At 39.5% G+C, this 18549-nt stretch overlaps 1 protein-coding gene across 2 annotated transcripts in view; it reads right to left on the bottom strand.

The window, feature by feature from the left end:
- Positions 1-273: 273 nt before the first annotated feature.
- LOC139713312 (insulin-like peptide receptor) overlaps positions 274-18549 on the bottom strand; it is a 130898-nt gene continuing 112622 nt past the window's right edge. For both annotated transcript variants that reach the window (XM_071625057.1, XM_071625056.1), the window contains 9 exons: positions 17912-18089; positions 16203-16320; positions 15231-15304; positions 14036-14243; positions 13220-13364; positions 11688-11847; positions 2389-2518; positions 1510-1644; positions 274-922 (listed from right to left, as the gene is read on the bottom strand). In XM_071625057.1, coding sequence (XP_071481158.1) covers positions 553-922; positions 1510-1644; positions 2389-2518; positions 11688-11847; positions 13220-13364; positions 14036-14243; positions 15231-15304; positions 16203-16320; positions 17912-18089 — 1518 coding nt within the window. In that variant the 3' untranslated portion in view covers positions 274-552. The remainder of the gene's footprint in view (positions 923-1509; positions 1645-2388; positions 2519-11687; positions 11848-13219; positions 13365-14035; positions 14244-15230; positions 15305-16202; positions 16321-17911; positions 18090-18549) is intronic.

The raw sequence follows: 18549 nt of genomic DNA, 5'->3' as shown, positions 1-18549 counted from the left end.
TGGTCTCCTTGGGAGATGGACAAACGATGGCTCCTCCACCAAAACTTGAACTGCATCATTTTACGAATTCGAAGCACATACAAAAGTATTCGCTTTTTTTTTCCTGCAGACAGTATAGAGTGTTCTAAAAAAAGGCATTTCTCCATTCACCTTCCTCCCTCACCTTGAATCTTGGTGCAGACTTGAGAACATAACCCAATATATATTCACAGGGCTGCGAAAATTGAAGTTTGATGAACAGCCAACTGACATCTACGACTCTTTATGAAAAAAAAAACACCAAACAAACAAACTGCACGAAGACTTCAACTTTGCACAAATCTCTGTAATGAACCTTCTGTCAGGAAGTCTAGCTTCACATGGTCTGATCCAGTGCGTCTCCTTGCAAATTGCAAAATAGGATTTGTTGTCTGCGCTCATCCACAGTCTGCAATTCCATTTTGCATTCAAATATCAGCACACCCTTGGAGAAACTGATTTTTCCCCACGCCAGGTGCTGAAAGATATATATGAAGCTTCCGTGGGCACATAGGGTGTGGGAGGGGGCCGCCCTCAGCACTCCGTGCACTTTCCGATCTGAGACTTTCCGTGCAGAACCGAGCCGTTGCCCATTGCGTTTCCGTTTCGCGTGGAGGGTGAGCCCTGGGCCCCCGTGGTGGGCGGGGTCCCGCTGGCATTAGGCCCCATATTGGTGTATAAGTTCTCCTGGGGTTGCCTTTGCTCCAGGATGGACACCTTCTCCAGCTCCTTGGAGGAGAGACCCTCCTGGGCGTCGCCTGCCCTCAGCTGCTCGTTGAGATAGAAGGAGTATTGGGGGAAAGTGTCGAGGAGGAGACCCGTGTCGTCTAACACCATGAGGATCTCACCAAACGTTGGTCGCAGCTTCTCCTGGTACTGCCAGCATGCCATCATAATCTCATGTCTGGGAGGGTGAATGGAGGGGGAGGGCGAGTGGAGGGGGCGGGGAGCAGGAGAGGTTGATAAAAAGACACAAGAAAATAGTATAGCATAGCATCTTAGGGATGGCATTCACAAACGGATGAAAGGGACACTAGTGTCATGTTGTTTACAATACTGTATAGAGTTTCCTGTCACAACATTCATTACATTCTTAACACACCTTTGATACACCTGTAAAGCAAGTTCATGAAATGAAATGTAAAAACATCTTTTTTTATGTTTAAATAAAAACAACACTACTCATGTTCATATACAATACTTCAAATCATATTTCAAGCTGGAAATAAGAAAAATCTCAGCCACATTAGGTTTTTTTGTTTTTTGCCTTAGCCTGACAGTTTCTGGTTGTATTTCTAGCACATAAGACAGGTAAAAAGTAATGACTTGGCATTGCTGCTATCAAGATTCTACATCCTAAAACTTTGCAAATGACAATGAGTTTGTTACGATTGCCATCTAACAAAGCGAGTACCATCAGTATCAATATTACAAATCAGTGGCAATGTTTCTACAATGGATGCCAAAGTCAAATCAGGGAGTGCTACTCACAATTTCTCTGGACAGTTCTCCGGTGGCCGTAAAACGTTCCCGCCCTTGATGTACTCCCCTGCCTCTTCGTTGGACAGACCTTGGTAGGGCAACTCGCCAAGTGTGGCCATCTCCCATAACAAGATTCCATATGACCTGCCATGTGACAGATGTGAACGAAGCACTCTTTAAATCTTTTCGACACGAATACGTGTTGGGAAGGTCTTTTTTCCTTATTGTCAACTCATGGGAATTCAAGTAATGTAAATCACACAAATAACGAATACAAACAGAGAAATGCCTTATCACAATTAAGGCCAACTGTAATTGAGTCATTGTGATTATCCATAGGGTGGATACATGGCACATCTGGATTGCAGTATCAATGAGTTAATGCTTGTTCAAGTTTGACTGAATTCACAGCTTCTAAGATAAGAAGAGTCTGTGAACAAAGGAATGCAATTTGGAACAAAGTGGTGTCTTTCAGGGCCAACAGGACTAATGCTCCATATGTCAATTAATACTAATTGTAAGTTTGCATTCAAAATTGGACTCTCCATTATATGTTCTTGCAATGGATATAAAAAAGGACAGGTTCACAAACTGTCATATTATGTAATTCTTTGTATGGTTCTTTGAAGATCTTCTGTTTCACTTTGGCAAGAACTTCTCAAATTCTTGAACCTTTGACAATACCTGTCTTGCATGACATTAATGCAGTGACAGCCTTGTCCTTATTTCTATTCAGTGATCGAATCTGGTTGCATCAGCATAAGATCTGAAAGCATTATGTCTTTTTATTTGCTCAAGTCTACGAACTGTTTGCATTGAAATCTGCCTAATAAAATTATCATGTTCGTAAAAGAGAATCTTATGACATCACATCTTGAGGTAACTCACCAAACATCGGAGCTCATCTGGAAGACACCATCTTTGACGGATTCTGGAGCCATCCAGCGAATTGGCAGCATGCCGCCCCTCTCCTTTCGGTAGTAGTCCGACTGGTAAATGTCTCGGGCAAGACCAAAGTCTGCGGACACAATAAAAAGTCAGACAGTATGATAGAAAACATGAAAAAATATACACTTGATAAACATTATACAGATATGTATGTAATTATGCACATACAATATACTTAATATTCAAATTAGTGATTCAGTTGTAATATAGCAAAACTTGTTCTTTCATGTATGTATCAATGTCCATCTCAAACTTATAATTATTACCAATGTGTTCATGAAGTTCATACAATGGGAAAAGCTTTAGCCAGGCCCACATAAAACTGTGAAAACATATTTCTTGACACTACTTTATTTTTCTCTCTTTTCTCTTAACAGCATCATCCTTTCTTTTCTTGGTATAAAAAGATAAAGTCCACTTTACAATGGACAGCCTTATCAGTGACAGCACTGCTTTTCCTTATAGTCATATCATCTATAGTACACCATCATTTTCTCCGTCACAAAATATCAACATGTCCAGTAATTGACCTATTGCTTTGTGATCTATATCCATTTCAATGAAGAATTACTTGCTCACTATCAAATTGTGAATAAATAAAGGAAGAATCTGTACAACAGAAGGTCAGAAAGTGTAGTGTATGTTCCTCTAACATACAAAGTGATACACAAAGAACAGAGAAATAGATAGATACAAAGCCAGGCATCTAGCTACATGTAACTAGAAACACATAAATAGGCAGAGAGAGAGACATGAAGAAGAGAGATGAACATACAAAATATGTGCACAGTAAATATATTCCATGTGCATAGCAGTTAACACACTATCAAAAAACTTTAAAAACAACTAGAAATATCACTTAAGGTGATTAATACCCCCGCCCCGTGACGACAGTCTTACCCAAGGAATGATCTTTCCTTGATCTTCTGCCATTTAAATGCCGTTACCATGGCAACGCAGCTTCCGACACGTCTGAAAAATATGTCTTGCACATCTTCCCACCAAGACTATTGTGTGTGCCACATTTCATAAGCTTTTGTCAAAAACTGAGGAAGTAGTTCAATCCAAAAGATTTTTCCTTGATCTTCCACCATTAATATGCCGTTACCATGGCAACGCAGCTTCCGACATGTCCAAAAAATATGTCTTGCACATCTTCCCACCAAGACCAATGTGTGTGCCACATTTCATGAGCTTCAGTCGAATACAGAGGAAGTAGTTCAATCCGCAAGATCTTTCCTTGATCTTCTGCCATTTATATGCCGTTACCATGGCAACGCAGCTTCCGACACGTCCGAAAAATATGTCTTCCACATCTTCCCACCAAGATCAAGGTGTGTGCCACATTTCATAAGCTTTGGTCAAAAAACTGAGGAAGTAGTTAAATCCGCAAGATCTTTCCTTGATCTTCTGCCATTAATATGCCGTTACCATGGCAACCTACTTTCGGGTACTGTCAAAAAATGCGTCTTGCACATCTACAACCAAAGGCACACATCTGTACCAAGTTTCATGGAAATTGGGCAAAAACTGAGGAAGTAGTTTGCAACACAAAATTTTCCATCATTTTGGCTCATAATATGTGAGCTGTTACCATGGCAACATACTTTTTGTCACTGTCAAGAAATGTGTCATGCTGACCTATATCCTAAGACAAACATTCAATTCAATTCATTTTTTTTCATTTTTTTATTTTCATACTTCTCATTTATGAACATTACAACAGAAACCAGACAAGTTCTTTTACCTTGTGAACAATGTGCAGAGAACAAACAATATACATGGTGATAACACAGTAATTACATGTAATGATAACTGGTCAAAATCGAAATCGAAATGGGGTTGATCAAAGAGAAGTATGACGGGACCTACATGAAAGCTAGCTTGTTTGGCTGTAAGCCCCGAGTAATCAGTGTTTGTGAAAAAGAAACGGAGAACGGATAGAAGACCAGAATGATGATGTAAGGTTGCCAAATTTTATGTAATAAAAAAGAAGAAGAAAAAGAAGTAGAAGAAAAACAAACAAACTATACATTAATATGAACTTACTGTGACCGAGCCATCGTTATTATACAGCCTACTTTGGTGTATATACTATAAACTATTGTTGCATTAAAACTTTCACCAGGATATGATCAGTAAGACACAAAAAGTAACATGTACAACTATTAAGCCATTTGGTGCCTGCCGTCAAGCTCTGCATAGAAGGTTAGAGAGGGGAAGAGGGAAAGAGGAAGAGAGGGAAACGAAGTAGAGTGTGGAATTGCTAATGATGAATTCAGAGAGCCCCATGGCAAGACCCTAAATGGAATCTGTAACGTGTTGACAAAATGTTTGATTGGACAATAACATACCACAGTATTACATAAGACATTACGACTGTTCAGTGTCTGCAAAATATGCACTCAATAAAAACTCTTTGAATTTACGTTTAAAGGAATATAAAGACGAGCAGCTTGTTATTTCGGGGGAGAGGTCATTCCAGTATCTAGGGCCCGTATACATTATCGTTTTTTTAGCGAAAATTGTTCGAGTACGTGGAAGGTGAAATGCGTCACTTTGGCGGGTAGGATAATTATGAATCAAATAGTTTTTTCTGAACATGCTAGTAAAAACATCCGGTAACTCGTTGGCAGAAAATTTGTACATAAATATGCCGACGTTGTAACTGAACAGATCTGATATTTTCAGTATTTTATTTTTCAAAAATAAATCATTCGTGTGGGACAAATATCCGACATGGTTGATATTTCTGATGGCACGTTTTTGAATACGGAACAGTATATCAAGAAGATTTCTAGTTGCATTCCCCCACACAAGAATACCATAATTAAGGTACGGAGTAATCAAAGTAGAATAAAGATTAAGCAGAATTTGACTTGGAAAAACACTCTTAAGTTTATTAAGAACACCCGTATTTTTAGAAAGAATATTACTTAAATAACTAACGTGGGATTTCCAAGATAAATCACTATCAATAAAAAGCCCTAAAAATTTTATACTACTGACTTGATTTAATTCAGTTTCATTAAACTTAATATGAAAAGGAAGGGTTTTAAGACTATTGCTAAAAAGCATACAATGAGTTTTATCAATATTAAGTGACAATTTGTTGGCGTATATCCAAGATTGCACAGATTTAAGTTCTTTATTCACTGTGTTAACAAGAGTATAAGGATCTCTGTGTGTAAAAAACAGATTGGAGTCGTCAGCAAAACATATAAAGGAAAGAATTGGCGAGGAACTAGGAAGATCGTTAATGTACAAAATGAACAATAGTGGGCCTAGTAAGGAGCCCTGTGGAACACCACATGAAATTAACTTTAACTGAGAATCACGGCCATTTATACTCACAAATTGTTTTCTGTTTGATAAATAATCTCGAAACCAGTCCAAAGTCTTCCCACGTATACCATAATGTCGTAGCTTGTAAATCAAAATATCGTGGTCAATTGTGTCGAAGGCCTTCGAAAAATCAAGAAAAACTCCAATAGTGTGGGAGACATCATCTATAGCATGAGCAACTTTATGGATAAAAGTGAGTAAGGCATGGGTCGTACTGTGGTTTTTCCTAAAACCAAACTGGGAGTGACAAAAAACTTCACACTTTTCGAGAAATTTGTGTGTGCGCGTATATACCAACCTTTCAAGAAGTTTTGAAAATGAAGTTAACAAAGATATAGGGCGATAATTTGTCACAGATTCTTTTTGTCCTTTTTTAAAAATTGGTACTACTTTAGCTATTTTCATTTTTTGTGGAACTATGCCAGTAGATAACGATAAATTAAAAATGTGTGTTAATGGTATAACTATTTCATTAATGATGTTTTTAAGGAGAAAATTGGTGATTCCATCACATCCAGAGCTTTTCTTAGTGTTCAAGTTTTGCACGATATCTTTGATTTCTTCTTCAATGACAGGTTCAAAAAAAAGAGACTGCTGATTCTGGTCTTTTAGAAAGTAATAAAAATCAGTATTTGAATGCGGAATACTGCTGGCAAGATTAGGTCCTATGCTTACAAAGTATTCATTGAATACTTCTGCCACATCAGCTTCATCTTCAATGTACTTATCATTATTAATAATATGCCTAGGTGGTTCGATGTTATTTTTAGTGTTCAGCGCTTCATTTATCACCTTCCACGTACTCTTGATGTCATTTTTATGCTTGATAAATTGCTTTGAAAAATGCATTCGTTTGGCTAAACGTATGGATGATGTAAGAACGTTGCGATAATGCACATACCGAGACCGAGTTCGACTGTTAGGATCACTTCGGTATTTGTAGAAAAGAGCATTTTTACGGTTAATAGACCTCAGGAGAGATTTCGTAATCCATGGTTTCTTTGGAACCTTTTTACGGTTTAAACGAGTAAATGGCTTAACGGGTATAATGGAATTGAATGCGGATGATAATATTTGTGAAAAGTGTTCAAAAGCTAAATTTGCATCACTTTGGTTATTAACAATTGACCAATTAACGGATCCTAGTCTCTCCCTAAGTCTATTAAGATTAGTTTCTGACATTTCTCGAAAACCAGAATTGGGCGAATAAAAAGAGGCATTACTTATGTTAACATTGGGCAGAACAGCGAAAATCGGAAAATGATCGGATACATCAGACACTATTACACCAAACGTGATATTGGAAAGAGAACTATTAACAAAAATGTTGTCAATTAGAGTTGCTGTGACATCTGAAATTCGAGTGGGCTTCTTTATAAGAGGTGAAAAGGACTCGGATAACATCACATTGAGGAAATCTTGGCATGCGGAGTTGGTATGACAGTCTAAAAGGTTGAAATTGAAGTCACCCATGATGAAACAACTTTTATTCTCCAAATATTTATCAGCTAAAAGTACGGATAAAGATTCAATAAATTCAGTGGGGCTTGTATTTGGAGGTCTGTATATTTCACCGACAACAATACTTTTTCTATTTGGAACCCTAATTTCAATGAAAATACTCTCAATAACTTCAGACATTAAACTGAATTCGTCTAAGAGTTCATAATTCAAATTCTGAGTGACGTAAAGCCCAACTCCGCCGCCTTTTTTACCTGCCCTGTTTTTTGTCAAAAGTGTGAAGCCATCAATGGTAAATAGCGAAGAAGGTGATGTTTCATTTAACCAGGTTTCACTGATTCCGATAACCTGACTATCAAATTTAACTTGATTCACGAACATATTGAATTGATCAAAGTTTTTGTTTATACTCCTTATGTTAAAGTGCGAAATAAAAAATTGGTTTGGATTAGAATGAGATAATGAAATTATGTCGTCTTCAATGTGGTATTCTGTAGGTGGTGTTTGACGACTGGTGTCGTTTACATCAGAATCAAGTATCAGTTCGTGAGCTTGTGAGTTCAAAAAACTAATTGTATCAGGGTTCTTACCCTCTTCGCTATTTGTGGCATGTACGGGTACATCCTCTTTGTCTTGTGCATAAGCAGACATAACAACGATTCCATTATTCATATCATTCACACTAGTTGACTCAGCCATTGTGAAAAAGTTTCAGAACAGTGGGTATTACATAAACTTGTTGACACAAAACTCTGCTTTTGAACTTGTTTGCTGCTTGCTGTTTAGGGAGAAGACGACATTCACCTGTCTGAGTTATATAAGATGCTTGAGTAGCTGGCAAAGGAATGTCTTTAAACAAAACATGAGCAAGCATTATGCGTAAACCAAGCTTGAAGTGCGAGTACGATTTTTGTCTTGAGGTAGGGATTTCACGGGATGATTTACAAAGAAAAATACCTGTGTTTGTCAGTACAAGCAGCAAGAAAACTGTATAAAAAGCAGGGAGAGACACTGGAATGACTATTTTCCCCTTTGAAGAAATGTGACACATTTGAGTAGCTACGTACGTACAGACATTGACAGCAAAAATGTCGGTTGTACGGTTACAACCAGAAAATAAGAAACACTTAAAACATGTTAACAGCTTGTGTTCACTGGGTGTGGAATAATGACAGGGGGTGTGAATTTGGCTACTGGAGTATCTGCATACCAGAAAAAGAAGGGACAAGTTCATGTGGTCACAAATAAGAATTGTGTCGATACATTTTGTGCTATTATCATAGGCATTTAAAAGTGCACGCTTGGCACACATATAAAAGAAATTAAAAATCTTTGTGGAGCTTGCGTTTGGCATTTCAACATAGATATACCTTCTATAAAAAACAGAAGGAATAAATGACGTTGAACATAATGTGCATAGATCAAAACTTACTATATCAAACAAGGTAAACGCAACTGTCTCAACCTCTGAGAACAGAAGCAGGAATACCATTAACACGAGAACGGAATTATACATTTCTTTAACCGATTCCAATAGAGACAATTTGTGGTCACCCCTCCCTCCTATACATGTGAACAGAATGACGAGCAGAGATGACATTTTCTTTTTTCCTCTTGTCAACCCTTTTCTATTGTAAACAAGGAAAAAAAGTATCATTATGATACAGATTCTGAATTACATATTACTGGTACAATGTACCCAATGTCATTACTTTTTGGTTGCTGTTGGAGAAAAAAAACAACAACAGCAATAAAGTTGGAGGTAATGTATTAAAATCATTCATATTGGGTTTAATATAACCTGCAGTTGAATGCAACAAGATTCATGTCAAGCCATTTACGTACATACCAATGCACAATCCGTGAAATTGTGTAGAAAAAACAAATATTACATTATTTCACAGCATTAGGCGAGTCGTTGAACATAATTTGATAAGGGTAAAATAAATGACAATTATCCGGTTACAACGACTGCCTTGGTAATAAGACAACAGTGGGCTACAGCACAAAACACACTGCTCAAGTATTGTTGCAAACTGATTGTAATGGTGTGGCTACGTATTTCGAACTGAGTATGATTAAGGTGTGAAATACGAATTACCTGCGAGACCTATTAAGGACGACGTTCGTTCGTGTCAAAATCAGTTAAAATTACATATTTCAGATGGACTTTGATAATGTGAAACGATTTTACTGGGAAGCATACTATGGACGACGTCCGTTCATGTCCAAACCAGTTGTGAATTACAAATTAAATTTGGTTAACAAGCTGGTTGGAAAACGTACTGTAGACGGTGTTCGTACGTAACAAGATCGACTAGTTTGGTATACACAGCGTTTAAATACAGAGTCACAGGTTGCATCAGCACCTTTCAGATCAAGTTCATTCTTCTCGTAAAAGTGATAACAATGTAAATCAGTATCAAAGCTCAGTTGTGTAGTAAATGAGGTTTAGAAGGGCACGTACATTTTATGTGGACTTCTTCAAAATAAATGTGGAATGGTGAACTAACCAGATAAGTTGCGCTAAGAGTTTGCGATAGGGGATTCGTCGCTTACCGTAAACGCTGTAGTTTTGTGCTGATAAATCCTTGGGTCACATGGAGATGTTTAGAGGGAAAAAAAAAGCAGAAAACTAACGAACGCAGTAGATGACTTAGCCGAAGATTGGAATGAAGATTTAATCTTTGTATTGGTTCCACACTGCTGTGCCTCTTTCCTTCCAGTAGAGCAGCACTCTGGTGCCAGCCACTGATATTTTGGTGGAAACATTTCTTTCCTTCCTCATGTTGTACGCGATTTTCGCGAGGGAACTTCTCGTAGCTATAAGGGCGGGTGGGAGATCCGTGCGAACGGTTATTCTGCGGGTTTCCTGCGGGTCAGTGGCAGCTGAGGCGTTGGCTGACCGTGGCTGGCGCTGGCGTTGGCGCTCATCAAACGCAGCGAGGACTTTATTTCTGTCCTTCATGTAGACAAATTTTGCGATGATGGCGCGAGGGGCTGGGGCTTGGGGAGAGCCCTCGTTGGGTTGGGTGGGTGCATTGCGTCGGGGAAGTCGATGCGCATTGACTAGGGCGATGGTGGCGGCTTCGTCGTGGCTCAACCCTAGGTAGACAAAGGTATCTCCAAGCAGATTCTCCACGTTTTCGTCGGGGGTTTCCTTTATTCCGTAGAACAGTAGGTTCATGCGACGACAGTAGATTTCCATCAATGTCAAACTGTCCTGAAGCCTAGAGATTTCTTCCGCCGTTTTTTTCTCTACCTCTGGAAGCCTTTTTTTCTCAAGTTCGTCGAGCCTGGCGGAGTTCATCGATGTAGAGTCTTCCAGTTCAGAAAGTTTGTTATTGATAGTGCCAATCTCCTGTGAGAGTGCATCAAGCTTAGCACACACAGTTGATGATGAGCTAGTTATGCTTCGCTGAATGTCTGCTAGCGTTGGCTCGGTAGGTTCGGCATTACCGCTGTCTTGGGGTCGCTGGCTCACCTCTCCCCGGGCATGTTGGGTAGTGGGCACTCTATCCTTGCTGGTTTGTCGCGTAGTGCGGCTCGCCATTTTTGCAATACAGCACCTTGAGAACGATGAAACTGTTCAAATTTGGGAATTTTCAGCTTTCCTTGGAAACTTCGTTTCAACGAGAGTCAACAGTTTTTGATAGACTATCAAAATGAGAAAAACATAGGGTTAAGCGGTACAGCTTCGTCAGGGATTTGGGAAGAAGAAATGGGGCGGTGGCCACTATCGGAGAGCGTTAGCGATCCACGTCCGTCTCCATCGGTGTCTGCTTCTTCTTTCAATATGAATTCCATGAGAATTGGAAGAACACTGATGAAGCAGTTTTGCCATGAAGCATTTTGCCCTATATTTTACCAATAACATGCCGTTACCATGGCAACGCACTTTTTGCCACTGCTGAAATATGTGTCTTGCACATTAACATATTCAGATGAACATCTGTACCTAATTTCATAAAAATTGATCAAAAACTGTGGGAGGAGTTCGCGACGCAAGATTTGTACCCATTTTTGCCCATAATATGCCGTTACCATGGCAACGTACTTTTGGGTACTGTCAAAAAATACGTCTTGCACATCTACAACCCAAGGCACACATCTGTGCCAAGTTTTATGGGAATCGGTTGAAAACTGAGGAAGTAGTTCGCGACGCAAGATTTGCAACGGACCGACCGCCCGACCGCCCGACCGACCGCCCGACCGCCCGACCGTCCGCTGATTCCTATATACCCCCTTCAAACTTCGTTTGGCGGGGGTATAATAAGCAATAGAATTGTCAATTGGTAAGGCGCTAACGTGGATATCAAAGATGAAAATACAGAAGTATGCATGAGACAAGTATACAGAAAAAAGATACACAGAAAACAGACAATCTAGGGCAGGGAGAGTTCAGTGTGACAGTACAGTGCCAAGACACTTGCCTGCAACTTTACAGGTTCCGACCTCAGACACAAGGCAATTTCTGGCGGACAGATCTCTGTGGACGTACTTCCTCGCTGACAGGTAGGCCATTCCGTCAGCAATCTCGGCTGCCATGTTGACCAGCTCCTTCAGGGTAGGCACACTCTTCCTGTCAATCAGCTGTGGGTGGTGTTTGGATGGGCGTGGTTTGGATGGGTGGGGTTTGGATGGGTGGGGTTTGGATGGATGGGTGGGGTTTGGATGGGTGGGTGGGGTTTGGATGGGTGGGGTTTGGATGGATGGGTGGGGTTTGGATGGGTGGGGTTTGGATGGGTGGGGTTTGGATGGATGGGTGGGGTTTGGATGGGTGGGGTTTGGATGGGTGGGGTTTAAATGGTAGGGTTTGTATGGGTGGGGTTTGTATGGGTGTGGTTTGTATGGGTGTGGTTTGTATGGGTGTGGTTTGTATGGGTGTGGTTTGGATGGGTGGGGTTTGGATGGGTGGGGTTTGGATGGATGGGGTTTGGTAGGCAAGTACGTATGGGGGGTAAGAGGAGGATGAGGGAGAGACACTAGTTATGTTTACACGAAGGCTAATTATCCATGATAAGACAGGGCTCGATATCAGCGGTTGCCCAGGGCTGATGTCAGGCCTCCAAATTTCAATAATAGTTATCTTTTGGTAGACTGATCTGGAAACTAAGATTCAAAATGGATTGTACTGTTTGCTCTTATTTCGGGCCACCACATTTCTTTTTTCAGGCAACCTAAGTTTCAGATTAAGAAATTTTAGTGACCCGAACCAGCCACCAAAGATTAATGTTAGTTTTGAACCCTGGATAAAAGGTTCCCTCTTACAGTACCACGATCTTCCACACATCTTCTAGATTTAACTTTTGAATGAGAGTCCAACTCGACGATTAAACCATAGAACCACAAGAAATACATTATGCACATGACTTACAATAAACCAAATAATATGTGACGATAAGGAAGTGCAATCCACGTACTGGAGGATGACCAAGAAGCGACAGGGGAATAAGGTTCACTGACAGGTCACGCTAACATTTGAGTTCAGAGTTCATTCTTTATTGTGTCTACATGACTGGAGACTTCAAATGGGACCCCCATGGCTTATGGATAGACCATAAACCCATGAAATCTTGTAGTTCTGATCATCAACAAATCTGAAAGATTGCTAATTATTGAGTTTTTCTGCATGGGGCTTAACTACAAGCTAATCACCAAACTGTAATATTCAAGACTATGAATGTCATGTTAACTTAACTAGAAATGAGGAGATGGTTTAGATATCAACTCATTACTACCGTAGTGAGGGACATCTTTACAATTTCAAATACAGACACGGAGACGTGTTCATCTAGAGACTGCAGAGACTTGTTTCCCTCTGAATTACTGATAGATGGATGTAAACAGGGCAGGTTGCTACTCATTCAGAGCATGACACTCAGTTTCCCCTCTTTCCCTATCTGCCCCCCTGGCATGCTGACCCTAAAGTCCCGGTCCCTGGTTCAAAGTGCCCCAGACTCACCGGCAAGTCCTGCTGGTTCTCCGGTCTGCGCGCCCTCAGCCAGTTCTTGAGGTCGCCCTGGGCCATGAACTCCATGATGACATAGGTGGGCTGACCCTTGGATACCACCCCCAGCAACCTCACCACATGATGTGTGTCAATGAGTCTGGTAGAAGGGGGAGAACACACTTCAGTACTTGTTTCCATAGCAGCAATACCTAAGTTACAGTCACTTCTTTCTGTGTGTTAATTTTTTTTTTTCTTAGGGGGGGGGGGGTCTTTTCATTGTCAAAAAATGACTTTATGTCCCTTAATAGTACCCCATTATAGGATAAAGAAAATGTGCCTTGGAAAAATCTTATGTGTTTACACTGATTTTTATAGAATATCCTTTTTAGATTACGTGGATTTAGCACCTTTTGTAACAAATATTTTAGTAAGGTGATGTACACTTGGTAAATATTGTTTTAGTGACTAGTTTATATGACTCTGTGTATTTTTCTGGGATGATTTATTATCTACCTGTATGGGACTGCAAAGATGAATACATTTGTGTCCAAAAGTCCAGTTTGATGAAAAATGGATTTAGTACCTTTTCGAAAAGGAACTCTTCATATACTGTAAAGCCAGAAATATTCGCGCCATGAAAATTTCACGAATTGGAGCCGATGGCCTTTTCGTGGCATGAAACTTCCGCAAATTGCCACTGGCATATCAATGCATTGTGCAGACAAAACCTTTTGCGAGCATTTTACTCTCACAGATCCTGGCTCCTTGCGAAATTTGTCAAAGTTTCATGCACGTGAGAATTTCTGGTTTTTAGGGGCACACACTCACTTCATGACTGATGCTTCGTTAAGGAACTCGATGCGGTCCCTCATGGAGGCGTTGGCTTGCACAGACTTGATGGCCACACGGGAGATATCCTCCTCTGGGAGGATACCCTTAGCCAAGCCTTCGTACACCATGCCGAAGCTTCCCTTGCCCAGCTCTCGGATCACCTCCAGTTTGTCGCGGGGGAATTCCCACTCGTCGGCAACATACACTGGAAAAAGGTTTGGAGCCAAAGGTAGAGGGGATTGTGTCAGTCACGGCTTATTGGTACAGTACTGATTGGGGTGAGGATTCAGCTTGTAATGTTTTGCAAGATATTCACAAGCCACTCTATGAAATGTTAAAGAGCATACAATTCTAAGGGGAATCAAAAGTTCATTTGATGGAAATCGGTTTTGAAATGACTGAGATATCTTAAAAACATGGTAAAACAAAGAGATCCCAATAAAAGTCGTGGCCTGTCAATTTTATTAGGATCGCTTTTTGGATATCTCAGCCATTTCAAGGCCAATTTTCATCAAATAAATGTTGAATCCTTCTTGAAATTACATGCTCTTACATATTTCATATGAGGTTTCTGATTATCTCACCCAAAAATGTTATTAACCTGAGTCCTCAACTGAACCAGTATTGTACAATCCCTAAAGACTGCTGTATACCTGGAACTTTCTGTATTTTACTGCAATATTGAATTGGAAGTCTGATATAACAAAATCATTCCCTTTGCCTTTTTTTTTTTTTACAACCCCTGCATTTTAGTGTGGAATACACTCACACACACACACACACTCACACACACACACAGAGACAAAGAAAACTTTTAAAAAAAGTATTACAGTGGGTACAAGGGTGACCTATTCATATTAATGCCACAACTTTCAAACACTAAATACACTATTGAAAATGAAAATATGGTGAAGTAAAGTTTTAGATTACATCTGTGCAATATTGTAGTGTGCAAAGCTAGAATGATGTTATGCAAAGTAAGTGGGGATTAGTTTTAATACTGAATGTCTGTTTGCTTCACTTATAGACTCAGCAGCAATATTTGTAAAACTTATCATAACGAGATCACAACACACTAAAACAATTACCATTACTGTTTAATGGAGTACCTACAAGATGTGACAACTATGCTGGAAGTAGATGTAGAGGGAAGGAAAAACAACACAAATAATATGATGGTTGAGAGACTTACTGTCACTTGTGCTCATATACTCTGGGTTGACTGAGGCATACAATACACCATCCGGCATTTGATCTTTGCGGTACCTGTGATGGAAGAAATTACATAGGAACAACAAAAAATTAATCATTCACTAATATATAGATGAATCTCAACTTTACATATCAAGGGTGATAAGCATCAATGACTAGTGTTGTAAATATTGCAGCCTTGCAGAGCAAAAAAAAAGTAAATAAATAAACAGAGGTACTCCACATTTTGCAGGGATGAAATAGTTGTTCAACAAAATTGTAGTTATCTACTTTGGATTTTTTCAAAAATTAAAAGAAGGATCATGTGCTTATGTCAATGAAATACATGTATATATAAAGTGGGTGTTATGACAGGAAAATAATTTACTTTCCATATCTATGTTGATATTTGCCCCAAAGGCAAGCATTAATTAACATAAAGCATTCAGCACTGACATATGAAATGTGACTTTTTCATACTGTCAATACTTCATACTTGAACTGCATCAGTCATCACGTAATAGCAGTAATTGCACTGGAAATCTTAAACGCTTTAAAAAAGATTAAGATGATAACATTACACTCATGGTTATTACGTATGGAGTTACAAATGCATTTCTACACAATGTAACTAGGTTTTCCTTACAATTGGTAATGTATGTATACCATACGAATATATATATATTTTTTTTTTAAACTCCTTGTCATACCTATCTTTTTTTTTTTTAACCAATCAGCAATGGGTAAAGTCAACCTCAAAAGAATTGTCACTAAAAAGGCTACATCCACCTTCTCACGCCTTCATATTACAATAACTCTTGTGCAGAAATATTGCATGTTAAGGTTTACATTTTGAACAAGTTTATGGGGTAGGAAACCAACTGCTCATGAATGAGCTTCACATACAGGTCATACCTTTGTGCATGAACACATAGAGAGCTTTTATATTAGAATCAAGGTGTGGAAGACTTACTGCCATCTGATGAAGATGATGATGAAGACAAAGATGATGATCACTGCGGCGATGCTGACAGCGATAGTCACACCCATCATGGGCGATAAGACAGATGTAGGCGGCGACGTAGGCCCAACTGTCGGGAGCAAATGCAGAACAGAACTTTGAGTATTTACAGCTAGGAGTACACTCAGTCATTACAGGTGAAAACTTATAAATTGTGTCTTTTTGAGCTTGGGGAAGGTGATGTGACATTTTTGACATGAAATGAGTGAGGGAAAAGATCGAAAAACAAATTGGAAGGGAAATTACAGTAAGTTCTTGAGCATTACATTAGTCAAGAACATAATGGAAATTCCAGTGTTAACAACAATACTTCACGACAGAATAATGATTCCCTGCATTCCTATTGGTGACTACTTGTCAAGGAACTGAAATGACGCTTTGCAGAAAAACAAAATTTATCAATTTCTTGTTTCTGACTCTGCAGGCAGTGCATCGGCAAGAGTAAAGCATTTTAATAAAGTACACCCCAAGCAAATATTGCGAGAGAAATTAGACACATAGTTATTTATAAATTGAGGCCCGTGTTTCCAAAATATTTGACGGTAGGACTGTTGACATATTATGCAAGGATGATAACCTTGTGAACAACACTGCACTATTCTGAGGGCTGAAAAGGCATATTTGTACAATGTATGTGTGTGTAAAAACATTGCTATATTTCCTTCATTCAACATTTGTATTAACACAATTTTGGAAAAACATGTGTTTTCCATAAAACCTGTAGTATTTTTGGGAAAAAAGAGCCCATCAAAGTAACACAAATTATTACCTTTACGAGGTAGTTTTGCGAGGCAATTGCAGTTGTTATTTTGCAGGGTTAAAGGTCAGCAGTCGTTATTTTGCAGGGTCAAAGGTCAGCAGTCAATATTCGTTTCGCCACGTCGCTGGGTGTCGGTTACACACACCGTACCGTACACAAAACAATCTTGTGTGCAAACAGTGCAATCTTCCGGTTTTCGCCATTCACTTTACACAGGGAGGTGGGAAGAGAAAGAGTGGAATCTCTCTCCCCACCTCCCGGCTTTAAATGTAAACATTCCGATCAACCACCAAAAGAAAACATTCCAGGACGTCGCTGGGTGTCGGTTACACGCACCGCAGAAGAACGCTGATAACAATCAACTCATACAAGGTCAACCACTTATAGCAGCACTACCCGTCAAACAATGACTAGTCCATTTGTGCTCAATAATTGCAAACCATCAGTTTTTACAACTCTCCAAATTTATACAGAAGTAAAAATAAAGTGTAAAAGTGTTCAGATGTTTGAAGTTCGCCTGTTACAACTACATATATATGTATCTTTGAAGTTGGAGTTGAATGATATACATTGATGAACAATTTTTCAATTATTCGACATGTTGATGATCTACAGGTAGTCAAATGTGGCTTGATCTATATCATAGTGTATAGCTGTATTCACATATTTTCTTAATTTACCTAGGGGATAGGTAATAATTATGATATTGACTGGCCTTGAGGGAGATACCAGATAAATATTGCCCGCACTGAAAGAATATTGCCCTCGTCTTTGACTCGGGCAATATTCTTTCAGCTTGGGCAATATTTTCTGGTATCTCCCTCGAGGCCAGTCAATATTATATAAATATAGCAAAACAAAGTCAACAGTTTGCATGTCTGATACTGAAATTGAGACTTACTCTTTTCGATTTCTGCAACTTGGAAGACCACAGGCCTGGTCCAAGGACCAAACCCGGCTAGAGAGACGGCCCGAACCCTAGCTGTGTAGTTACCCACTGCCAGCCCCGAAACCTCCGCTCCAAGATCTCGCCGGTAGACCTCTGCAGACACGCACTCTATGTTCTCCTGGGCCTGAGTCTAGAGGACACGGGCATGGTGCAATAAAGGCATAACATCTTCCTATTATATATAATCACAAAGAATACTCACATATGACTGCTCACATATCTTTATTATGCGCCGTCTTTATAACAACATGAATGGTGCTCACAAAAAGCCCATTTGGACTCATTCTGGAAGCATCTTTACGTGAAGAGTGAGTTTCTATCCTGATGACACGCTTGCTGAGCGATGTATTTTGTTTTAAAAAAAGTGGTATACGTCTATGTATTCCATGACGAAATTGCTTTAATGTTGTTGGCTTTCATTGAAAAAAAAGTTTTCTCTCTCAGTTGGCTGTGTGACAATAAAAGATGGAAGCCATGACATCATGTACATACATTTATTCCTTTAAAAAAACAAGAGACCCGCGGGTCTAGCGCTCACCTGAGTATCGCAAGTTCACCTTTCACGCAGTCACTAACCTAAATTATTCACA

This window comes from Diadema antillarum, unplaced genomic scaffold (assembly GCF_040938485.1).
Source record: "Diadema antillarum isolate AM-2024a unplaced genomic scaffold, OU_Dant_1.0 seq00001947_RagTag, whole genome shotgun sequence".
Classification (NCBI taxonomy): domain Eukaryota; kingdom Metazoa; phylum Echinodermata; class Echinoidea; order Diadematoida; family Diadematidae; genus Diadema; species Diadema antillarum.
The sequence above is the reverse complement of the archived record's forward strand: the minus strand, read 5'-3'. Positions and strand labels throughout refer to the sequence as shown.